This window comes from Diadema setosum, chromosome 21 (genome assembly GCF_964275005.1).
Source record: "Diadema setosum chromosome 21, eeDiaSeto1, whole genome shotgun sequence".
In the NCBI taxonomy this organism is placed as follows: domain Eukaryota; kingdom Metazoa; phylum Echinodermata; class Echinoidea; order Diadematoida; family Diadematidae; genus Diadema; species Diadema setosum.
Window position 1 is genome coordinate 18,105,514 of NC_092705.1, and position 26,530 is coordinate 18,132,043.

Consider the following 26,530-nt stretch of genomic DNA (forward strand, 5'->3'; position numbering starts at 1 on the left):
TACGGAGTTGAATATTATTATTATTAATTTCCGAACGTCAAAGCAAACATTCAACATATCTTCCGGGGCCAAATGTTATCCTTATTCATGACCGAACGCAAAATCAAATATCTGACATTAATTTCAGCACCGAACGGAGCTTAATCTTACCGTTATTCATTTCCAGAAGTATCAGCAAACATCCGACATTTATTTGATAATCGTACGGAGTTGAACATTAACGTTATTCATTTGTGAACGTCAAAGCAAACATTCAACATTTATTTCATCAGCATCTTCCGGAGCCGAATGTTATCCTTATTCATTTCCGAACGCAAAATCAAATATCTGACATTATTTTAGCACCGAACGGAACTGAATCTTACCATTATTCATTTCCATAAGTATCAGCAAACATCCGACATTTATCTAAATAATCGTACGGAGTAGAATATTATTATAATTCATTCCCGAACGTCAAAGCAAACATTCGACATTTATTTCAGCATGTTCCGGAGCCGAATGTTATCCTTATTCATTTCCGAACGCAAAATCAAATATCTGACATTAATTTTAGCACCGTACGGAACTGAATCTTACCGTTGTTCATTTCCAAAAGTATCAGCAAACATCTGACATTTATTGTCCCCGCCGAACGAGTTCGAGCAGGGGACTATGAACGGGCTCCGTGTGTGTCCGTGTGTGCGTCCGTGTGTGATCAAAATCTTCAATTTGCTACTTCTCTGTCATTTATGAGCCAATTTTGATTCTGTTTGCTTTATATGATAGCACTACATGGGAGCTTTGAAACTGCTAAACAGAATTTCAGTTGTGACCTTTGACCTTGACCTTTGACCTATATTGTACATTTTGCTACAAAATGCTACTCCGCCATTTCTAACCCGATTTCGATTCTGTTTGCTTTATGTGATGGCACTCTTTGAGGGCTTCAAAACTTCTACACAGAGTTTTGACCTTTGACTTCTTTGACCTTTGACCTTGATTTTTTGACCTGTATTGTACATTTTGCTACAAAATGCTACTCCTTCGCCATTTCTAACCCGATTTCGATTCCGTTTGCTTTATGTGATGGCACTAGGTGAGGGCTTCAAAACTTCTACACATGATTTTGACCTTTGACTTCTTTGACCTTTGACCTTGATTTTTTACCTACATTTTATTGTACATTGGCTACAAAATGCTACTCCTTCGCCGTTTCTAACCCGATTTCGAGTCCGTTTGCTTTATGTGATGGCACTAGGTGAGGGCTTCAAAACTTCTACACATAATTTTGACCTTTGACTTCTTTGACCTTTGACCTTGATTTTTGACCTATATTGTACATTTTGCTACGAAATGCTACTTCCGGCGGGGACATATATTACGAGACGCGTAATTTCTACTTTTCCTTGTTTGATAATCGTACGGAGTTGAACATTACTCATTCCCAAACGTCAAAGCAAACATTCGACATTTATTTCAGCATCTCCCAGAGCCGAATGTTATCCTTATTCGAACGCAAAATCAAATATCTGACATTAATTTTAGCACCGTACGAAACTTAATCTTACCGTTATTCATTTCCAAAAGTATAAGCAAACATCCAACATTTATTTGATAATCGTACGGAGTTGAATATTATTATTATTTTTTTTCTGAACGCCAAAGCAAACATTTGACATTTATTTCAGCATCTTCCGGAGCCGAATGTTATCCTTATTCATTTCCGAACGCAAAATCAAATATCTGACATTAATTTTAGCACCATACAGAACTGAATCTTACCGTTATTCATTTCCAAAAGTATAAGCAAACATCCGACATTTATCTAATAATCGTACGGAGTTGAATATTATTATTGTTCATTCCCGAACGTCAAAACAAACATTCGACATTTATTTCAGCATCTTCCAGAGCCTAATGTTATCCTTATTCATTTCCGAATGCAAAATCAAATATCTGACATTAATTTTAGCACCGTACAAAACTTAATCTTACCATTATTCATTTCCAAAAGTATAGCAAACATCCGACATTTATTTGATAATCGTACAGAGTTGAATATTATTATCATTCATTTCCGAACGTCAAAGCAAACATTCGACATTTATTTCAGCATCTTCCGGAGCCAAATGTTATCCTATTTCCGAACGTAAAATCAAATAGGCCTATCTGACATTAATTTTAGCACCGTACGGAACTGAATCTTACCGTACGGTTATTCATTTCCAAAAGTATAAGGAAACATCCGACAATTACTTGAGTATTTGATAATCGTACGGAGTTGAATATTATTATCATTCATTTCCGAACGTCGAAGCAAACATTCGACATTTATTTCAGCGTATTCCGGAGCCGAATGTTATCCTTATTCATTTCCGAACGCAAAATCTAATATCTGACATTAATTGTAGCACCGAATGGAGCTGAATCTTAGCGTTATTCATTTCCAAAAGTATAAGCAAACATCCGACATTAAATTGATAATCGAACGGAGTCGAAGCTGATAGCGCCTCAGCTCTAACTTAGCTTTGGACTTTGGTAAGTACCTGCACTGGAACGTTCATACTTTATCATACCCCTTGCTGTACCTAGCTAGCGCTCGTACCGATGCGCGTACAAATTGAGCAGTAGTGTCAGTGTGCATTGCGCGTACGTGCAGTCTCGAATTGAAACTTTTTTTTTTTTTTACTTTTTTTTTTTGATACAATTTTTTTAAAATGAAGTCAAAGCCGGTTACGATCGGGGTTAGAGCCGGTAAAAATAACCGGTTACCAGCTATTAACAAGAACCCTGGTTAATATTACATACATGTATGTTGGGAATATGCAATTCGTGTGAGTTTGTGTAGGAATTTTTTTTAGTTTGAAATCCCCTGTTTCCACATAATAGACTGAAAAAAAAAAGTCATGCTAAGATCACATCCACATAATAGAGAGATCCCGATAAAGGGAGGCCCGATAAAGGGAGGCCGGATAGAAGAGGTCAGACTGTACTGTTGTGTATTGGTGCCATCCAGGTTATACATGTATATTGATTTAAAAGTCACTTAATGGCACAATGCAGTCATCAGTCAATGAATGACATTAATTGCTTGTGTAGGTCAGAGCAGAAATCAGAGCAGATACAGTACAGTGTATACATTTTTAGGTAGGTAGAGACATAAAGAGAATTAGACAGGCAGAGAATACAGATCTCTAATTTTCTGTGCTACCACTTACATTAATGTACTGTATGTACTCATGCATTGCTACCAATTACAATTTTGTAGGTCCTCATGCATGTTTATCATGAAACTACGTATGAGTTTGGACACTTTTACATTGTTGGCTAGTCTGTATGGCCAAAAAACAAAAGCTCACATTCTAGTCAAACATGATGAATGCCAGGCAGTGTGTACTATGTACAGGTATTGAGAACATGAACACGATCATGTCAACAAACAATTACCAGTACATACACAAGCATGTATGTATCCCTACTGTCTGGGTGAATGCTTTGTTTTGAATTACATCTGTAATATCATACATTTATACCAATACATACATGTACTGTTTAAAACACAAATGCTGAGCAATGGCTTTTACTTTTAATAAGTACTGTATACGCTGAATATTTCGTGAGGTTTTTATTTTTGCAAATTTTCGTGAGTCATATTCGCAGAAAAATATTGACTCTGATCCCGACGTGAATGTGATGTACAATAAGCGTTTACACTTCTCTGTTCAGTACAGGGATCCATGATCGCAAATTTAACAACTCTCAAAATCGTCGGGAATTCCCGATTCGCGAAAATTTAGACTCGCAAAATGCCATATACAGTACTTTTTTAAAAAACTGATTGCTCAGCATGTGTACACTGTGGAAAACTTCTTTTGTACGTGTATTCTAGCAGGATGTAATTCAAATATAGTGATAGATAGTTAAAAGTGTTTAATGCATTACAAACAATAAATCACTTGTCAAAAGTAGATTTCATTTTCGTTATATGTTGTGTTTCCAGTACCAATACATGTACTTTATAGATTTTCACCAAATTGCCAGGGTATCACGCAGTGCTGATGTAGCCTTTCAAGCAGCTAAATTTTTGTTCATTTTATAATGCCTCTGCTCCTCTGACTGCAGAGGTGTTACAGTGTATGCATACAGTACATTGGGCTTTTGAACCTGTCTGTCTGTTCATTGTTTGTAACCCTTTTATTTAATTCAAAGTTCCATCTCACTATGAACTTTTTTTTGTGTGTGTGTGTGTGCAGGAGTTCCGCTCCAACCCGGCCAACTTCTGCACGGTGATGTATCCTCCAGAACAAGACACGCCCAATGCCACTGTAGAGGAGACCATCATGGTAGACAAGGAAGCTGGTATTGAGACGTTTGATGTCCCTAAATTTGAGAATGACCATCCGTTCAAGGTTATGTCCGACTTCCAGATGGTAAGTTTCACTGAACCACATCTTCTTGATGTGACGATCATTTTTAGTTTCTTGCATTTGTTCTACTTGTAATACATTGTACATGCTTTCTGTCTTGTTCGTTCTTGGAGTAAAACTAAATTTTTGTGATGCCATAGATTTCTATCTAGTGATCATCACCTATAGCTGTAGAAAAGAAAGGAATTGATTTTTTTCTTTTTTTTTTTGCATGCCTCTAATGTCGGCACTTGATACAAGTTCGTTTGTTTGGTGGGTTTGTTTGTTTGTATTTTTTTGAAGACTTTGATTATTGCACTACAACTTGTCCACAGAAAGGCATCACAGGCCATATCCTGTTCCTGCAAAAACACACACATACATTGTACACACTCCTCACACAGCACTCATTTCTTTTTCTTTTCATTTAATTGTAATTTTTAGCTTTCATTGTACGAAACTGAATGGTTTCATCTTCTATTGATCCAAACCTGATTGCTGAATTTTGATTTAACATGGCCTGAATGATCAATGGTGGAGGGGGCTCATACAACAATTTGTATGGCATACCCCCAAGGGGGCTCCTAGGGTGAGGCACAAATATCCTAATAAGGCAGCTTTTCATGATTTTTGACATTTTAATCTTCTTGAAAACTGTTTGCTGGATTTTGACTAAACATGGAAGGCATTTTCAAAGGGTATGGGGACCATAGTTTGTAAAAATGGTGATGGTCCCCCCAGGGGGCCCCCAAGAGCGGGTCCCTAATATCTCAAATTGAGAAGATGTTTTTCAAGGGGCCTGCAGTCAAAGGTCAAAAGTCAAAAGGTCAGTGAACTTAACATCAATTGAAAAAAAAAACTATAATTACAAATTTGATACGTGGGTGAGACATCATTCTGCATTTGTTTTGTTGAAATCTTCATGACGTAAGCTTTCCTGTTAACACCTGAAACTTATAGGGTATAATTCCTAAATTATGCGAATAAATGAAGTATAATTGGAATTCTATCAGTAATAATGAAGTACAAGATGAGGAGGGTTGCATATTCCTCGTGCTTTAGGTAGGAGCTTCACACAGGTGTAAGATTCAAAGTCTATTGTCATGATAATGAGTTTGAGTCTTCGAGTGTATATAAAGGAGGAGGATATTCCACGCCTCTCATCTTTCGAAGTGTGAACAAAGGACCTTTCCAACATCACGACTACGTGAAAACAAAGACACCACAGTCATTCAATTCAACAGGCACATGCACTGTGTATTATGTTCGCCCTAAAGGGGCCTTGCGTTTATATGCCATTATCACTCATCAATCACAATCTCATCAGAATGATAAAACAGTTTCCGTGCGGAACAAGGGGAGGGAATAAGACCTGTTGTTATCAATGCTGTATGTATGCAGCGTGTGGGCGGGACCCTCCTCATCTTGTACTTCATTATTACTGATAGAATTCCAATTATACTTCATTTATTCGCATAATTTAGGAATTCTATCACGTAATACTTCGTACAAGCTTCAGAGGGTTGCATAACAATTCAAAGAGCATCACGGGAACTGTTTTGTATGTCATACAGTACAAATGGCAACTATGAAAGAAAACACAGATGGCAAAATAGCATTCATGTGTATTTCTGAGCAGTTTTAATACTCACACTTCGTTCAGTGAGAACCACGACCAAAAATAATAACATCAGTTGACAAGTTGGATAGCAAAGCGGCAATACAAGGCTGTTACAATAATCTTGGTAATAACATTAAGTTGCTGTATATGTCAGAGGTTATACATGAAGGCACTGTTGTATACAATGTTAAACAAAACACATATCGCCACATTCAAGTTTATACACAAACATCATTCACGATCGTCTAGGTCCCAAGATTTAGGATAGTGGACGCAAAATTTTGTTCTGTAGAAGGCTTAAAGTAGAACTCCCTAAAGGTTCTGGAGTTTGACCAGTTTGCTCTAGCCATTATTTCATGGATCGAAACACCGTGGCAAAAGGCAGCTGAACTGGCCGCACTACGATAGCTGTGGGCCGAGAAAATTGATGCATCTATCTTTGCTTTGACTAGAACATTCTTTAACCATCTCGCTATTGTGGCGTTCGACGCCTTGTTGTGTGGCTTCCTCGTCGAAAGAAAAAGCTTTGTCTCCTTATTAGCCTGACGAGCCACTTCCGTTCGTTTGAGATATTCCTTTAGAGTAGACAAAACGCAAATTTTTTCATTTGGAGTGTAAGCTGGTAATTCAACCGACTGGGATGCGATATTCGCCTTAGGTGACGTTGTCTTTAACAAACCCATAATTTGAAAACTTGCACATTCATCATTTACAGTCATGTACGATGTATCAAGAAGACCTAACGTCTGAACTCTTTGAGCTGAAACAAGTGCAGTAAGAGAAATAAGCTTTTCACTCAACTGGAGTAAATCGAGATTTTCATTAACATCTAAGGAACTTAAATAGTCCAAAACCTTGGAAACTTCCCAAGTGCTCGTGTACCTCGGTTTCGGAGGTTTCTCATTAAATATTTCCTTCATCAATCGTATGATAAGCGGATGCTTTCCGACAGAATAACCATTAATAGGTGGTAGCGCAGATGATAGCGCTGATCGATAACAGTTCACTGTAGAATAGCTCTTCCCCAAACTTAGGGAAGACAAAAAATTAACAACATGAACTATAGTTGGGTTAAACGGATCAAACGATCGTCTATTACACCAATGTAGCCACTGGGACCAAGCAGACTCGTACTGTTTGTTGGTATTTTCCCTCCATGAGCGGGAGAGAAGACGTCTAGCGTCCTCCGAAAAGCCTTCTGCTTCCCACTGTTCGCCGAGATGGTCCAGGCGACTAGCCTGATGTCTGGCAACGTCGTGGGGAGGGGCTCTAGACAACCCCGTGGGAGGAGAATGGGCGGGGCTATTAATGACTCGAGGAGGATGGGGTACCAGGGCTGGGCTCTCCACAATGGAGCGATGAGCAGCGCCATCTGGCAGCTGTCCTGATGTAACTTGTGCAGGACTCTAGAAAGAATGCAAATAGGTGGAAATAGATATGGGGTTAGCGAACTCCATGATAAGGAAAAAGCGTTAACAGCGCATGAAAGTGGATCGCGTTTCCATGACACGAACATCTGCAATTTGGCATTGTGTCTACTAGCGAACAAATTAACATCAGGTGTAAATGACCTAGACAGAACCATCGCAAAAATATGTGGTCGAAGGCTAAGTTCTTTGTTCATGTCCTTTCGAGACAGAGTGTCGGCCTCAATGTTATGAATGCCTTGTATGTAAGAGGCCGAGAGCCAAACATTCCTACTAAGGCACCACGACCAAATTTCCCTTGCGATGCAGTCTAGATTTGGGGTATTTCCTCCCATCTTGTTCACGTAAACCACTGTTGTGTTACTATCTGATTTCACGTGAATGTGTGTATTGGTAATTACATCACAGAGCGCTTGGATTCCTCGATATACTGCGAGGAGTTCAAGCTCATTAATATGCAAAAGTGATTCGTCTTGCCACCACCTAGCTTGAACAAAGGAGCCGTCATTCTCACAAAAGGCTCCCCAGCCTGAATTACTTGCATCAGTGCTCACTGTCATGGATATGTCGGGCAAAACTAAGCATGTCTGAAAACTTTCAATAGGCTGATAAACCCACCAGGCTATCTCCCGGAGCTCCTTTTTCCCTGGACATGAGTGTTGAAATTTCCGTTTGATTTCTTAAGCTCCTTTGTCTTGAACCATTCTAATGTGCGAAAATGCAGCCGCCCCGTAGGGATCGCATCAAAAGTGGAAATAATCAAACCAATAAACTTTGCCAGGTCCCTGATAGTAACTCGGTTTGACGATAACAGAATTCGACCGCAACTCTTTAATTTCACCACTTTTTCGAAAGGTAGACTAACTGTCATTTCAACCGAATTTAGCTGAAGACCCAAATAAATCAAAGCCGTCTTAGGTGTAGTACTTGATTTCTCGAAGTTGACTAGGAACCCTAAGTTTGTCAACAATTCGACGGCACATGTAGTATTTTGTGCGCTCTCTTCTTGAGAACGTGCAAAAATGAGAATGTCATCCAAATAAATAACTGCACGAATTCCCTTACAACGAAGGGACGAAATGACAGGTTTCATGACTTTAGTGAATACTCGTGGGGCCGAGCATAGGCCGAAAGGTAAACAATTGAAACAGTAGAATTTTCCATTCCACGAAAAACATAGAAACTTTCGATGCTCATCAGCCATTGGAATTGTGAAATAAGCGTCTTTCAAATCAATTGTCGTTAAATAATCGTATGGCGATAACAGTTCCTTAACATCTCTGAACGTTTCCATTTTAAAATGTTCATGTTTTACAAAGGCGTTCAGGTTCTTCAGATTGATAATTGGTCGGAGATCTCCTGATTTTTTAGGAACTGTGAATATAGTGGATAAGAAGGCAACATCTCCCTTAGCAATTTCGCTAATTGCACCTTTCTGGCAAAGCAAATTGACTTCTTTTTCGATGGCAGCTTTCTCCTCGTGGGAGAAAGGAAAAGAAAGGGAGTTTCGTGATTGTTTGGGAGTAGAATCAAAATTGATTTTGTAGCCAGTGATAGCATCAATTACCCACTATTTGGATGTTATAGCCGACCAAGCGTGTCTGAAGAACCTGAGTCTTCCTGCCTGGAATTGTTGATGTTTTGAACTTACTAGTTTTTTGAAGAGCCGTCACGGGCATTTCGCTGCTGGCCAGCAGTCTCCCGAAATCTCGGAGGGGGAGGACGAGAGATCGTGGCAGGCCGGAACGATCTCTGTGGAGGTCCGTGACGGTTGCCTGACCGCGTATCGCGGTAGTTGTCATACGGGCGAAACGCCGGACGTCTGCCACTCGTGAGGTTGCCGAAACGGCGGCGGTATCTTCCTACTGACGGGGCGATCTTCTGCCCCACCAAATAGGTATCTCCCACTGATTTCAAGGTCGCCGAAAGGTCACCACCGAAAAGTGTCTGACCCACTGGCACGGTTCGGCTGCAAATTCCCCGATACTTTGGGTTGAAAGATGGCTTTAAATCTTCTCGACGCTTCATCGAGATTTCATACGTGGCGTGTCCCGCCAGCGTTATCCCATCCAGCGCCAATCGTTTGACGCGGCTCACATCAACTGCCCTCTTGTCGTCGGCAGCATCATGAAGTTCTGCCAGGATATGGGCGTAAGGGATCATTCCTCGCACTACGGCTTTTTGAAGTTTTTGGGCTCGAGAGTCGGCCGCTCTAGCTCTGGTAGGAATGGACGCCCATAGTTGTTCATCGACACGGGGGGCACACAGCGCCGGGGCGTTTGCAGGCGTCAGATATTGCTTATCCAGTTTTTCAAGACACTCAGTCTTTGGTGGCATGGTCACGGCTTTTGTTAGCCGGGTAGAAAGTGCGTCGAAAACGGGCTTTCCAAGCACCTCGGGGCCATGACCATATAATTCGTCGTCAGAGTCAAAGCCAGTGTTTTTGTTCACTTGTGCAGCGGAGAAAATCTCAAGGTCCGTTTCTGGGTCATAGCTGACCTGACGGCTGGGGGACGACACGCCTGATACAACAGGCGACTCCGCAAAGATGCTTAACAAGTCATCTTCATCATCCCGGCTACGCCGTGGATGCCCGCCGGCAGTTTGGGGCACATGCTTCGCATGCTGCCCGGCGGGATGTTGAGCGTCAGATGGTTGGTTCTCCATTAAAGCTGCCAATTGCGTTTTTAACAGTTCGAAATCCGCCATCGACGGCACAGCAGCTGTGGACGGGACTGGGCCCGTCGACTGTCCCCCGACTTCCGACATATCCATAGTTGAGAAACTGCGTATGATAAGATCGAAGACGTAACCTCCTGCCGTTCACACAAGAAAAAGATGAGAGGCGTGGAATATCCTCCTCCTTTATATACACTCGAAGACTCAAACTCATTATCATGACAATAGACTTTGAATCTTACACCTGTGTGAAGCTCCTGCCTAAAGCACGAGGAATATGCAACCCTCTGAAGCTTGTACGAAGTATTACGTGATAGAATGTGCAATGTACACTATTGTAGTTGTGGACTACTATGGTTTAACTCATAAATCTATGGATGGGACTACAATTAAGTACATATGAGTATGGCATTTTGAGCTCACCTCACCTGAGCCGGAGTCTCAAGTGAGCTATTGCGATCGCTCTTCGTCCGGCATCCGGCATGCGTCGTCCGTCATGCATCTTGCGAAAACTTTTTACATTTTCATCTTCTCCTTGAGAACCCCATGACCAATTTTCACCAAACTTGGCAGGTAGCATCCCTTGGGGGATAGGATCTCAATTTGTTCAAATGGGCGCCATGCCCTACGGTACCTGGAGGGCCCCCAGAGGGCCCCAAACCCCCACAAATTAAGGAATCTTAAAAAAATATTCTTCTCTAGAAGTGGAAGTGATAGAGCTAAGTTAATACTATGAGTTAGAACAGTGATGACTGTAGTTTCAAGTTTGTTCATGGCGGAATCAGGGGTGCCCCCCTTGGGACCCGGGGAGGGGGTGGGGAGGGGTATAATAGATGGGGCCCAAATTGTACATTTTCATCTTTTTCTTGAAAATGCCATGATGAATTTTCACCAAACTTTGCAGGTAGGATCCCTAAGGGAATAGAATCTCATTCCCATCAAATGGACACCGTGCTCCACCTTGGGGACCCCAGGGGGGCCTAAATTGGGGCCTAAATTGTAAATTTTCATCTTTTTCTAAAAAAAACCCATGATGAATTTTCCCCAATCTTGGCAGTTAGCATTACTAGGGGATAGAATCTCAATTCCATCAATCGGGCACCATGCCCCACCTGGGGCCCGCAAGGGGGGCCCAACCCACCCCCAGCAGTAAGGAATCTTAAAAGATTTTCTCTAGAACCAGAAGTGAAATTGAATTAAGTTGATACAATGAGTCAGTATATTGATGACTGTTGTTTCAAGTTTGTTCATGGCGGAAACAGGGGTGCCCTCCCTTTGGGACCCAAGGAAGTGGAGCGGGATGGGTCCAAAGTAAATTGAAAACCCCGTCATGAATATTCATCAAACTTGACAGGTAGCATGCCAGAGGGTTAAAGGTCCAGTTTACCTTTGGGAGCAGTTATTTCAAAAATGTTCAAGATATCACATTTGATGCATATATGTAGGTCTGTTGCATCACAAAACATCCTACCATATAAAATTTTTGCAATAAAGCCTAAAATATAAGGAGATATCAGTGTTTTTCTTAATAAACCGTAACTGTAGACGGTTTAGTCTGGAAACATTCTTATTATAACCATTGTTCACATTTTGTGTATTTAACAAACTTAACATCGATCATAGGGATTCAAATTTTTACAGTGGTTGTTTCTATCCCTAACTCATATTTCAGAACTATTTTGAAGCACTAATGCTAGGTTTTTGTTTCATCTGCAAATGGTAAATTATGCCTTTAAGATCTCAATTTGTTCAAGAGGGCACCATGTTCCCCAATCCTCCCCCCCCCCCCTTCTCAACATTAAGGAATATTTAAATTCTTCTGTAGAACCAGAAGTGATAGAGTTTGTACATTGACAAGTCTAGTTCCAAGTTTGTTCATTGCAGATCCAGGGCTACCACCCCCCCACCCCCCCCCCCACCCCCCCCCCCCCCCCCCCCCCGTGGAGTTGGGGGGTGGGGGGTCCAAATGGCGCGATAGATTTTCATCCCTTTGCTGAAAACAATATAATGGATTTTCACCAAACTTTGCGAGTAGCATTCCTATAGGGGGATATGATCTCATAGTGTGTAAGTGTTTGAATGGGCACCATGCTTTCCTTGGCGGCCCCAGGGGGCCCAAACCTCTTAAATTAAGGAATACTGTATAAGCTGTTATTTTCGCGAGGGTTTAATTTTCGCAAATCTCAGTTGGGCCACGAATTTAACAACACGTGAAAACGTCACCATACGCTAAGGTATAGTACGCTTATGAAGGCCGCTGTGTCAATTCGTGAAAACAACATCTCGCGAAAATGTCTGTGACTTCCTCATTCGCAAAAATATCTGTATGCGAAAATAACAGCGTATACAGTATTCAATAATATTTTTCTTTAGAATCAAAAGTGATAGGGTTTTACGTCTTTTTTTTTTCAAACTGCATATCTAGTAGTCCAACATTCTCTAAAGTACAGTATACTTGGCAGGTACTTTTTACCAGTGTGATGAAATATAAATGCAAATGGACACCATGTCCCCAGCTCTCAAAGCTACAGTACCCCCACCACAAGTTTCCAATGTTCCCAGGTAGGAGTGTTCAAGAATGCATGAAAGGTGAACTTGCGGTACTTAGGTGAGCGCAAGACCCCTGGGTCTCTTGTTTTGAGTCAAATACTTGTAGTGTGTATGTACATGTAGGCTTATTCTCTACCTGTTACTGATGAATGCCAATCCATACAATACATGTAGTGACAGGAAGCAAGGCAAGGGACTGTGGGATGTTACCGTACAATGTAGGTCAGAGTTCATGGAGCCCTGTAAGAAGTTATGGTTATAAACTAATTATGTCATCATCCAAGTTTCTTCTACTGATTATCCTGTAAATGTACAGTATCTACATCGCAGTGCCATATTTCTTATGAAACGTTGTAGAACAGTTATCCAACATAACATTTTGTAATTCTATCACTGTGCGTCTTTGTCATTTTCTTTTAAAAGTGGACATTTTTAAGAGCTGCCAACTAGTACAAATTTTGCGTAATTTGTACGGAAATCGGCCATCATTGCAGAAGTACAGAGAGTTACCTAAAAATAACAGATTTTGGAAATGCTGCAATGCACTGTCATCTATGCTGAGGGCGCTGCGTACATGCTGTTGGCTCTTTCCTTCCTCCCTGCTTCTCAAGCTCAGCACTGGCCACAGCGGCATGAGGCGAGGCATATTAAGCCTGCAGTCTGCGCTTCCTGTGCAATGGCACACACACGCAGTTATCCTCTCCCAGACTGCATTGCATAGTACTCGTGTGTATTGTGTGCTCAAGGAGCTCTGCAGGTGAGTAAAAGTGAATTTTAGGTCTACAAGTAGACAACTTGACTATTAATGCTAAAAGTAGATTAGTATGATGTCTAGATCTACACTAGAACTAGAAGCACTTCTGTAAAAATGGGCTCCTCTGGAACATAAGGGCCATCATCAAGTGAAGGTGGAAGTAGAACAGCACAATCAAAACATGGGGGGTGCTCTGTGCAGAAACATAGAACAGTGCTATAAGTCAGACTTCAACTTTCAGTGCTACAAAGTACTAGTTTGTACTGCACATTGCCATCAGTAACTTCTGCTACGGCCAAAGCAGCAAGTTGACATCCATGCCAACCTGATTCAAGAGATATATGCAAACTTTTGTCTGTTCATCCAGTATGCACATAGTGTACAATTCTGAATTTCAACAAGTGGAATATTGAGTTGCAAGAGGAGGCCCCACAGGTTATCTCTTTTTGGATACAGATTAACAAGTGGAATATTGAGTTGCAAGAGGAGGCCCCTCGGGTTATCTCTTTTTGGATACAGATATTATGTAGATTAGAGGACTTTGTGTAACAATTGAGATTTATGAAGACAGCAATCCTCATTAAAAAAAACAGCAAAACCCCTAACGTTACACAATGTGACTACAAAATGCAGAGAAAACTAGAGGACATTGATCTTTGGGAGTAGAGTGAGACACATTCTGTCCACAAGACATGCATTGTATGTCCGAGGAGAGAATTCTTTTTCTCTCCTAGAAGCTACTGTGTTGTAATTTCATATTGTGCGTCCAAGTTCCCTTTTAGGGATGACTTGCGTATACACGTAAGACTGGTCATCCAAACAAGACTCAGGCGCGGTGGAGCACCCCAATTATCTCGCAGAAATCCATCGGCAGCCGAGCCTCATTTGCATAAAGTAAACAACACGTACTCGCGTAGTTGAGAAAAAGTAAACAACTTCTCAAGCTAATAACAATTTAAGGAAACCTATTTTCGGATTAAAATTGAGTTAGTTTGAATTTGAAAACATGTCCGAATATGCACATATAACATATTAAAGGATTTGACAATGATAGAATGTGAAATTTTAGCGAAAACCTGGCGAGCAAAATTACCAAAAATATGCCTCGAAAATCATCCTAAAATTCACGAAGTGTGATTGCGGAACCAAAGCGCCATTCGAACAAAGTACACCAAAATTTATTTATCTGCTTGCATTTTAAATTTCATACCATAATATTCCCGGCCATGGTTGTGTCGGAAAAAAACAGAAGGTGATGTCAAAAATGACACGAACGCAAAGCGTACAGGTCGGTCCCATGTCTACTATATAATCACGTCACTGTAGCGTTGCATGTCACAGCACACACAACGCATCGCTGCATGCAGCATGCGCGGCAGCAGCTCAGCAGTCACCGCCGTGCGACACTCAGCAGAATTGACAGCGTCACATGCAAACCAACAATGAGCACGAAAATCCTGAATCTCACGTACCATGCATGCCCAATATTACGGGAAAAGAAATGACGTCATTTTTAATTGTTTCGCTGACTACAATTTTCTATTCCAAACCCTGTAGAAACAAGTTAATTTCTCAAAAAGTACCGGTGGAACCAAGCGAAAACTTTCACATATATGGATTGAGGCCTGATGAACTTATGTTGCCAATTTCGGACACATTGGAGCGCAGCCATAGTCCAGTCGGAAAAAAACAGAGAGCATGTGTTGCGAGAGGTGATTTTCAAAACGCTTTAATATCTCAAGTTCTAGTGCAGCAAATTTCATAATTTTTTCATCAAAAGGAAGGTTTTTGAAAACTTAGATAGTGTGGGAAGTTTGAGTGTACTAGCGGCACGCATAGCGGCACAGGGAGAAGGTAAAGATTTGACTTTTTCAAGCACACAGTTTCGGGCAGCCATGGATGCCCGTTGTAAATTCAAATAGAACGGGGCGATAATGAGACGCAAATTGGGGTGCTCCACCGCGCCTGGACTCAGAGAGCTTGAAATGTCCCTTGGTCCAGGGGAATAGGCATATTTTGTTCAACTTTGTTCCATTTTATGGAAAATGGCCCGGACCAGCTGGAGTTGAAGTTTGTAAACTACCAGAGTGATTCTATGATGGACAGCCTACCTGAAGAGTGAGTAGACTCTATATACAGATGTACACAGTGTACAGGACTACAGGGTCAAGGATTTTTCAGTACAGGGGCAACTTGCTAAAACGAGGTTGGGACCAAGCAGTTTTCCTCATTATAACAGATATCTCATTATATCAGGTGGTATTATAAAAAAAAAAAAATACATAAAATAAACACACTAATTTGTGCAAGTGGGACTACAGACCATGTTTCAGTAAGATAACCCGGCAATGTGTCTGAGAAAATTACTTGCCTTTATGTTTAAAAAGATGTTTTTTGCCGATATAATACCATATTATTAAGAATCTGTTTCTTAATGAATGTTCAAATTCGTGAATGTATAGTTTGTCAGTGGTCATATGATCATCTTTAAAATTGGTACTTCATGTGACATGATGTTTTGGCAAGTGTGTGTTGTGTGTGGAAGATTCAAACATACAGTATTTGCATTTTATTGAAATGCTGTGTGACACATTATTTATGTACAACAAAATGTGTGTGCCTGTGGAGATTCCCTATTAGTCTTGATACACAGCAAAATGCATGCCTGTGGAGATTCCCTATTAAACTATAGATACACAGCCCTGTCGCTGTACACAAGTGTCGCGACAGGGCTGTACCTGCACTATTGACGCAATCACTGTACTCCGGAACGACAAAATGATTTTGAATTTATTGCACCATATTTGTCATTCAGTCCTATCATGAGCTTGATCTATTTAGCTGTCTCGTTTTGCTATCAGTATCGCCATGCTGAATTTACAACTTACTGAAAACGAAGATTTATATATCGTATACCGCAGCATAGCAGCATAGCACTGCAAAAACGTCAGGAAAAGGTGGCGCTGTCAACCGTGCAGGGGAGACACTCAAGCAACGCGCAGATGGAGCACCGTGGTTCCAGCTTTTAATTTGGCTATTGTGACTTGATGCGTGCGCCGCTACCAGCACTCTGTCATCTTTGCGCACAATTTGCATCATTCAAAGCATGGGGCCTATGTACTGTGTTTGGAATCGTGCTGCGATGGTCAGCTTTCCAGTTTGAAATTGCAATTTGTGCTCAGTTTACGTCGCATGAGGGCTCACTATGGACTAATATACCATGCTTATAGTCCAAGCATTTCGTTTCACCTGAGTAGTTTGTGAAATTTGTAATATAAGAATTCAGACATTTTCAACAACAGTTGCATTCAACAAGTTTGTAGTTATGTACAATGTAGCTGTGTTCGAGGGGTCTCAATAGATTGGTGTATCATAACTTGTATTGTATATGACGCTGTGCTGCCGCACAGTGGCTTGGCAGACTAGAGATTTCCCACAGTAGAACGAAATTTGCAGGGAAAGTTGATAATGACCCAAGGAAGAGATGATTCAATTTTAGTATTGATCCTGGAATTTTTATGGATTTTTAAAGGATTTTTTTATCTTTTTGCAGATAAGGTCAATGAACTTTGGAGTTCAAGCTGCGCGTATTTGAGGTTTGCATCAATGCGCTCTACAGCACATGCTCTGCTCTAGCGAGGCGCCCCATAACTTTAAAGTGATGACGTAAATGAAAGGCTTCTACACGTACAGCTGTATATTGGGAAACTGGATGATTTTTAGCATGCGTGGATAATAATGGGTGGAAATGAGCTGCTTGGCAGAGGTCTGCACTCTACGAGTGCTTTTCTAGTTAGTATTGGTATTATTGTTATCATTGTTATTATCATTTAAAATGTAAATGACATGCAGTATACATGGCAAAGCTATTGAATTTCATCAAGCAGGCATGCGCGTGCGCATCATGCCGTGCAGTGTTCCATCTACATACATGTACGTTTTGGGGGAATCATAATGCCGCATAGAAAATTATTGATTTCTTCCCAAAATGACTGATTTTAGGCCTTGTTATGAGTGATTTCCTATTCTTCGGGTTGGCAGCTCTTATTTTATCCATTTAACAAAATGTTTTGGTATGATTTGGATATGAAATATTGATCAAAATAATGAAGTGACTTTTACCTTAATATTTGGGTAGTATACTGTCTATCACAATTGCACTTTGTACATTTTGTAAGTGAGTATGATTAACAGTTAAATTTTTGGAGTAAACTAAAATGTTGTAGCCCCTATACATCATAATCTGTTATTGTCGAGCCCACCGGAGGTGAGGGGAGACTAAAGCCCGCCGCACACTATACGACTCACGACCTTACGACCGAGAGACTTTGGATCCAAAATAAATCACAGTATCCTTAGAATAAACACCCCTTGTTTATTTCAGATCCAAAGTCTGTCAGTCGTAAGGTCGTGAGTCGTATAGTGTGCGGCGGGCTTTAGGGATCACCTGCGGCGTCTGTCCGTCCGTCCGTCGTCCGTCTGTTATCTGTCCGTCATCCGCCACAAAAACGCCACAAAAACTTGAATAACTCTCCACTGAGGACTTCAATTTCAATCAAACTTGGAGGGAAGAGTGGTTATACAAAGTTACACATTTTAATAAAACATGAAGGTCACCTCAATGTCAAAGGTCACAGGCAGGGGTCAATTAACTTCAGGGCCCAATGTTAAAGGACAAGTTCACCTTCATTAACATAAGGAGTGAGAGAATGTAGCAATATTAGTAGAACACATCATTGAAAGTTTGAAGAAAATCGGACAATCCGTTCAAAAGTTATGAATCTTTGAAGTTTTTGTGCAGTCACTGCTGGATGAGAAGACTACTACAGTGTATGATGTCACATGCGTACAACAATATAAGGAAAATATAAAGAGAATTTCACAAAATTTCATCTTTTGAAAAAAGTACACATTCCCTTGACTCATTACTGACATATGTTATGGGTAATATTATTCCCATTGCCTTTAGAAAGAAGCAAGTCAAGTGCTCTTTTATTATGCGAAAAAAGTGAAAATATGTTGAATTTTCTTTACATTTTCTTTATACTGTTGTACTCATATGACATCACGAGCCTTAGTAGTCTCCTCATCCAGCGGTTCCAAGAAAAAAGTTTTTAAAATTCATAACTTTTGCATCGATTGTCCAATTTTCCTCAAACTTTCACTGATGTGTTCTACTAATATTGCTGCATTCTCTTAATCCTTATGTTAATGAAGGTGAACTTGTCCTTTAAGTTTTACGGCACCTTTCGATTACAAGTATGGCTCATAACTTTTGATGTATACCGGCATGTCTGTTTGTGACCAAACTTGGATGGTAGATGTCCCTTGGGGAGTTGAAGTTCATCACAAGGTCGAAGGTCACAGACAAGGGTCAACAAACTTTTAGGGCCCAATGTTATGATTTTACGGCGCGTTTCGATTATGGCTCATAACTTTTGCTCCATATGTTCGTTTGTGACCAAACTTGGCTAGTAAATGTCCCTTGGGGAGTTGAAGGTCACCACAAGGTCAAATGTAGGCGGGGTCAATGAACTTCTGGGAGTTAGAAAATCTTAATTTCTTCTATGCAAATGGGAGAGACACATTTTGGCACTTTGTTTTAGACAGAACTGACCCTATCTTGGAGTGTTCAATATCTGTGTTTTAGTGTGGGTCATGATGGAGAAGAGCCTCTTGAGAGAAAAATAAAAACAAAATATAGAGTAAATCAAATTATGAACACAACTGATAATGAATGGTGTTACAATAGGTAGACCCACATTATTTAGGCACACTGCTATACAAGGGAGGGCAAACATCAGAAGTCTGACGTCAGTATTAAAACAGAAGCTACAAACCAAACCAAAACAAGAGGGGCTCTCTTTGTGATGACAGTGCCCTCAGTGTTCCAACTTGAATGCGATGTCACATTTCTTGAATAATATGCTCTATCAGCAACATTTCTTGTCGGATTTCATTCAGACTTGCTATGGAGGTTTGTAGAGTGTTATTCTACATGTAGGTAGCAAAAGTTTTCTTCGACAGGGCCCTTGTTCTGACTTTTAACCCGTCGAGGACGGTTTGATTTTGCTACAACATGCATCTCCCTAATAGACTCTTGCCCGAGTATACTTGGGACTCGTCCCTAATTGATGTGAGTACAAATGGTCATTATACCCCCACCCGAACATACACTCAGTATGTACAGTGTATGGGGGTATGTAGGAATCACTTGGATGTCGGGAGGCCGGGCGGGCGGTCCGTTGCAAAATCTGGTGGATCTAACTACCACATGGTACTGTACTCTCTCATTATACCCCCGCCACACATAGTGTGAAGGGGGTATATAGGAATCACCGTGATGTTGGTCGGGCGGGCGGGCGGGCGGGCGGGCGGGCGGGTGGGCGGTCGGTCGGTTGCAAAATCTTGCGTCGCGAACTCCTATAGTTTTGAAGCAATTTAAATGAAACTTAGGGTAAATGATGATATTGAGGTATAGATGTGCAAGACATGTTTTTTGTGTTTGTCGGACAATGCATTGCCATGGTAACCATAATTTTACCAAAACCTTGTGGATTGAATAACTTCCATGGTATTTGAGCAATCAATTTCAAAATTGGTATCTATGATGATCTATAGGTGTAGTTATGCAAGATACTCTGTGTTTGTACTTGACAAAGCGTTGCCATGGCAACCGCATGTTTTCTTCGAAATCTTGTGGAGTGAACAACTTCCACAGTTTTGAAGCAATTGAAATCAAATTTGGTAGGCATTATGGCCTTGAGGCGTAGATGTGGAACACATAATTTTTGTGTTTGTCGGACAAAGCGTTGCCATGGTAACCATAGTTTTACCAAAACCTTGTGTATTGAATAACTTCCACATCATTCAAGCAATTAAGGTCAAATTTAGTATGTATGATGATCGGGAGGTGTCGTTACGCAACACATCAATGTGTTAATATAAGAAAAATGTGATGCCATGGTACATGTAACCACTCATTTTTGTAAAAATCAAATTGAACCGTCTAATCTATGAAGGTGAAATTTGGTGTACATGTGATGCTCTTTAAGTGTAGTTTTGCAATATGTCCTTTGTATTTGTATCGGACAATGCATTGCCATGGTAACCACATTTTTTTTTTAAATCCTGTGGTGTGAACTTCTTCCACGGTTTTCAAGCAATTGAAACCAAATTTGGTAGGCATTATGGCCCTGAGGTATAGATGTGGAACACATAATTTTTGTGTTTGTCACACAAACCGTTGCCATGGTAACCACAATTTTACCAAAACCTTGCAGATCGAATAACTTTTCCATCATTCAAGCAATTAAAGTCAAATTTAGTATGTATCATGATCTAGAAGTGTAGTTTTGCAAGACACCAATGTGTTAATTTTAAGTAAAATGTGTTGCCATGGTAACCACTCATTTTTGTATCAAAATAAACCATTCAAGCTATGAAGGTCAAATTTGGTGTGTATGATGGTCTTTAAGTATAGTGATGCTGGGGGAAAGCATGTTTCCATTTGCTGGAAGTTTTATATTCAGTGTCAACTCTGTAATTGTACAGTAAATTAAAATTATTCTGTTTCCAATTCGACAAGTGCACAAACTTGGTATTAACGCCATTGCCCTCATGACATCACATACTATAGGTTTTCCCATCCATTTTCGCACTTTTGTCATTCAATTTCAAAGATTTATTATTCAATTTCGTCCCGAGAAGCAGGTGGAACGCAAATTTATCCTAACTTCAATTTCTTCAATTGTCATTGTAATTCGTTTTTCGTCAAACATTTTCGAAGACATAGCATTCAGAATCGTCAGTTGTCATTCAAATTCGTCCCTCCCGCTGACGGATCGCAGAATGTGAAGATCAAACTCGTCTTTGTTCACACAATTTCATGAATTTTTCATTCAAATTAGTCAGATGTTGTCGATTTTTTATTTTGATGGTGAACCAACTTTAAGCCGACATATTTTTAGTTTCTCTCGTAAACTGTATCGTTACACATTCTTCCCTAACCATTTGCTTTAACAATACACAAAAAACAAGACAACCAACGAAAATTATTGAAGGATAAACGACAGTCAAAAGTCATAACCCAGGACAGTATGTCAGTGTCACATTTTGAACTTTAACTCATAATGTTCAGGTTTTCGCATCATAGGCCTAATGCATGAAGCAAAGTTTAAATCTTATACCCTGGAAAGCAGCAAATGTAATTATGTTATCCATTCTTTGACATTTAACAGGCGACATTTCTACACTTAAATTTTGTCTTTTATCATGTTTGCCTAGAAATTGTCTGTCAGTGTTTTCGTTTACGAGACGGTATACACATGTACATACACATGGTACATATATGTTTGTGTCTATGTGTACTCGGATTGCTTGTGTGTGTGTCTGTATCTGTGGTTCTGTGTGTGTGTGGGGGGGGGGGGGGCACTTAGGTGTATGTTAACTCCTGAATGTAAAATGTAAACGGTTACAGGAAAAAAAATACATGAATGACTGGAAAATCACACCGGGTAGAGATATGAGACAAATATGAATGAAAAATTAACGAAACTGATTGACAAAAGACGAAATCGATCCTGCTGTTTTGAGTGCTGCGAGTGAGACTGACGAATTTGAACTGTAAATGACGAAAATGTATGCCAAATGACTAAATTGAATGGACTTTATTTGAAAATGAATGACAAAAGACGAATTTGAAAGTACGATTGGCCTACTCTCGATATTCCGCGACGAAATTGGAGTAAAAATTTGTGAAATTGAATGAAAAAAGTTTGAAAATGAATGGGAAAACCTATATAAAGCAACACTAGGGGCAGGGGTATTAATCACCTTCAGTGATAATTCTAGTTTTTTGAGCAATTGACCCCAAATTTGGCATGTGTTCAAGACCGCTATTATCAAAGGTAGATGTGTAAGACACTTTTTTTGTTAACTAGTATCGCATAAGGCATTCCCATGGCAACAGCAAATTTTAGATGTGCAAAATTTATCGTTCATTATTGTTGAAAAATGTGTTTCCATGGTTAACAGCACTTTTTAATGAAAATCATAGAAATTGCTGATTTATTTTTCTTACCCAGGTTTTGAGCACTTGACTTGAAATCCTATGACACATGTGACTATCAGTGAGCAAAATATACATTATTAGTCATTGTTGACTAATACATTGCCATGGTAACAATTTTTTTTTCAATGAAAAGCATACAGAGTAATTGCTGGTTGAGCTAACTCCTTCAGTGCTACGGTGGGGGTATTAATCACATTGAGTGTTAGCGCTAGTTCTACTTGTACATTGTACATACAACATGTACACATGTATGTAGGACACAACAGTATGTAGTGATGGTGCCCTCCGCGCTCTGACTTGGATGCCATGTCACATTTCTTGTGTTTGCCTATCAGCCACATTTCTTGCAAGATTTTATCCAAACTTGCTATTGAGGTTTATGGGGATCACGATTTATTCTAGGTTATAAAAGTTTTTATTCACAGTGCCCTCATTCAGACTTTTCAGACTTTTACAATCTGTATGACATATCATATTCCATGTATGTGCTATTTCTTATCAGATTTCATTATATCCTGCCACAGTTGCCATAATATACAACGTTTTGGCCTAAAAGTCATCCGGATGGGATGTGAGAAATGGGTTCAGGGGATACATGCGAGTGCTCAAGTTGTTCTACATGTATGGTTATATGATGAGGTCAATTTATATTTCATAAAAAAATGTAATTTGTCTTTCACATTTCTGGTGATCTTATGTAAGATTCCTCACACTTTGAGTAGAAACACTGTGTACAATGTACAAATTTGTACCTTGTACACGTTTGGGGGGGGGGGGGATGGACCCGCGTCATAATCTACAAGATTGTGTCATAAGATTTTTTAAAACAATCAATTTCTCATTTTAATTAATTAATTATGCAAATTAAGCTCAAAGTGATATTCTAGCCTAATTAAAAGCATTGAGAGTCTAATTTTTGATCTGTAAATCTGTTTTAGCATATTCAACAATTGTACATCACAAAAACTCCCAAAACTCATTACAATTCTTATGTATTTTATTGTTTTCAGAATTTCTTATGTTTTTCTTTGTTTTTCTTTGTTTTTTCATTGGAAATTGTCACTGACCACTTTTCTACCATAATTAGCACAAAATTAATCAACGAAAGTGATTAATTGTAAAAATAATCAGGTTTTTTTGACTTTCATGACAGAGCACTGTTTTCCATAGGAAATGTACACAAAATCACAAAATTGTGCCCGTTTTGGGGCGACATTCCGTTACAAAAATGGGCATGGCTTCGCAAAAGTATGCGCGGACGTTGCAAATTTGGTCTCAAAAGTTGCGCGAGACTTGAACGAAGAAAGTCAAGAAGCCTCGCGACGAGGCCATCTCGCGTTACAGAATTATAGCGCGAAACGTCGAGGGGGGCGGATTCCGCCCCCCCCCCCCCCCCCCGGCCCTTTTAGGGTTAAGCAACCCATATTTTGGTTTATTAAAGACTCATGAGACTACAATACCTGTAATAAAAGAATAATCTTAAACACTTGTTTCTCCAAGAGTGATCATGCTTAGTTACACATACAGTGTACATGAACTGGACAGGGGCGGCACTATCTTTTTCAAAGTGAGGGGGCGGACAAGCAGCAAAACAACAACAAAAAAGTATCACCATGTATTTCCTGCAAAAAAGTGGGGGTGGGGCAAAAAAAAAAAGTGAGACCCTATACCATGCAAAAAAAAAGTGCCTCCAACCCCCGCCCATGTGGTTGTGCCAGCCCTGCAGGATGTGTACACAACATACAAAAACAATTTTACAGATGTTTGAAATAAAGTTGGCTCTTACATGTGTACCTAGTGTATATTGTAGTGTCCATATTGATTGTCAGTTTACCACATTGTGTTCCAACATCATTCGTTTTAGCATCTGTTCCCATTTCCATATTTTGAATAAGAAGTCATTAAGAGTGATCTCATACCCTAAATGTTATTTGACAATTATGTGTAAAAAAAAAAATTAAAAAGTTTAATGTTTAGTTTTCATAATACATTGCAGTGGTATTGTACCTGAAATGTATTATTTCTCCCACCCAATTTTCACAATCTGCAGTGCTAGCAGAACTTTTCTTACATTGAAAGACAGGAAAAAAAAAAGATGATTAAAAAAAGCATCCACAGTCAAAATAAGAAAAACAATAACATGTGTCACATGCATATGCTTTAATAGATACAAGTGTAAAAATTCTTTTCTGTCTGGTTTATTGCTTTTGACATGCAGCAAATCACAGCATTCCGTGATGTCCAGGATGAGAGATGCTACTTGGTCAACCACACTGATTCCCTGTTTGAGGCCCCTCAGACTGTTTGGGAGTTTATCCAGAGTTACCAGGTAAAAACTAATTTTTTAGTGATCATGTAACAATGCTACGTTTACATCATGTCTCAAGTCACCTTGGACAAAACGGGATGGGTAAACGTGACAGAATGTGATTGCTGTGGATGCTGTGTCAGATTTTTAAACTCAAAAAATTTGCAATGTGCAGCTGTCCTGGTGTTCATGAGAAACGTAAGCTGTTGGAAAATGCGGTGTATAGCAAAGACTACACCATAGAACACAAAGAGAAAAAGTGAAGAAGAATATCCCACCTACCCATGGTACACTACATGTTTCAGGCAAGTAGGGCTGTCGAAGTCACCACGAACATGGTGTAAATGTAGCATTACCCTGTTGGGAATTTTGCTGCAGGAATTATCAACCAGGCATCATTAGCTCACACATTGCAATTGTTCTTCGTCCGGCATCCGTCGTCCATTGTGCGTAAACTTTTTAGCTCACCTGGGCCGAAGGCTCAAGTGAGCTATTGCGATCGTTCTATGTCCAGCGTCCGTCGTGCGTTGTACATAAACTTTTTACATTTTCATCTTCTTCTTGAAAACCCCAAGACCAATTTTCACCAAACTCTGCAGGTAGCATCCCTAGGGGGTTAGGATCGTAATTTGTTAAAATGGGCACCATTAAAATGGGCACCATGCCCCACCCAGGGGGGCCCAAGAGGGGCCCAAACCTCTCAAAATTAAGGAATCTTTAAAAATCTTCTTCTCTAGAACCAGAAGTGATAGAGCTACGTTCATACTATGAGTTTTACATTGATGACTGTAGTTTCAAGTTTGTTCATGGTGGAATCAGGGGTGCCCCCCTTGGGACCGAGAGGAGAGGGGTGGGGAGGGGTCCTAACGGGGCCTAAATTGTACAATTCCATCTTCTTGAGAACCCCATGACCCATTTTCACCAAACTTGGCAGGTAGAATCCCTAGGGGCATAGGATCTAAATTTGTTCAAACGGGCACCCTGTCCCACCTGGAGGGCCCCAAGGGGCCCAAACCTCCCAAAATCAAGGGATCTTTAAAAATCTCTAGAATCAGAAGTGTTACAGCTAAGTTAATACTATGAGTTAGTACATTAATGACTTAGTTTCAAGTTTGTTCATAGCAGATCCAGGGGTGCCCCCCTTGGGGGCAAGGGGGAGGGGTGGGGAGGTCCCAATTGGGGCCTAAATTGTACATTTTAATCTTTTTCTTGAAAACCTCATGATGGATTTTCACCAAACTTGCAGGTAGCATTCCTGGGGGTTAGGATCGCAATTTCTTAAAATAGGCACCATGCCCCACCCAGGAGGGCCCCAGGGGGGCCCCCAATCCCCCCAAATTAAGGAATCATTAAAAAAAAATTCTTTAGAACCAGAAGTGATAGAGCTAAAATTGATACTATGAGTTGGGGAGATGGGGAGCTGGCCCAAATTTGGGCCCTAATTGTACATTTTCATCTTCTGCTTGAGAATGTCTGGTCAGATTTTGGTAGAGCTGTGTGTAGTTTAGATTAGAGACCACGTGAAAGGTGAACTTGCGATACTCGGGTGAGCGCAAGACCCCTGGGTCTCTTGTTAAATTTGCATGACTAATTATCACTGCCAATGTTATATTGGAGAAGGGTTTGAATAGTGAAAACTGGATGAATTCATGAAATCTACACAAAATCTGAAAGAAACTTACAAACAAAACACAACATTCTTTTTACGTATTTATCTTCCATTCATGTGC

General features: G+C 40.2%; 3 protein-coding genes across 4 annotated transcripts in view; 1 reads left to right on the forward strand and 2 right to left on the reverse strand.

Annotated features, from left to right (window-relative positions):
- The window catches only part of LOC140244176 (integral membrane protein 2B-like), a 76,422-nt gene that overhangs the window by 31,421 nt on the left and 18,471 nt on the right, over positions 1-26,530 (forward strand). For both annotated transcript variants that reach the window (XM_072323806.1, XM_072323807.1), the window contains exons 3-4: positions 4,236-4,412; positions 24,711-24,821. In XM_072323806.1, the coding sequence (XP_072179907.1) occupies positions 4,236-4,412; positions 24,711-24,821 (288 nt within the window). The remainder of the gene's footprint in view (positions 1-4,235; positions 4,413-24,710; positions 24,822-26,530) is intronic.
- LOC140244783 (uncharacterized) lies at positions 5,583-7,400 on the reverse strand (the record flags this gene model as incomplete). The annotated part of the gene is made up of 1 exon (XM_072324403.1): positions 5,583-7,400. A coding segment is annotated over one exon (1,146 nt), but the record flags the coding sequence as incomplete, so codon positions are not given.
- Positions 7,327-10,211, reverse strand: LOC140244784 (uncharacterized). The gene is made up of 2 exons (XM_072324404.1): positions 9,088-10,211; positions 7,327-7,415 (listed from the first exon to the last, which is right to left on the reverse strand). Coding segments are annotated over exons 1-2 (1,125 nt in total). The 3' UTR covers positions 7,327-7,414.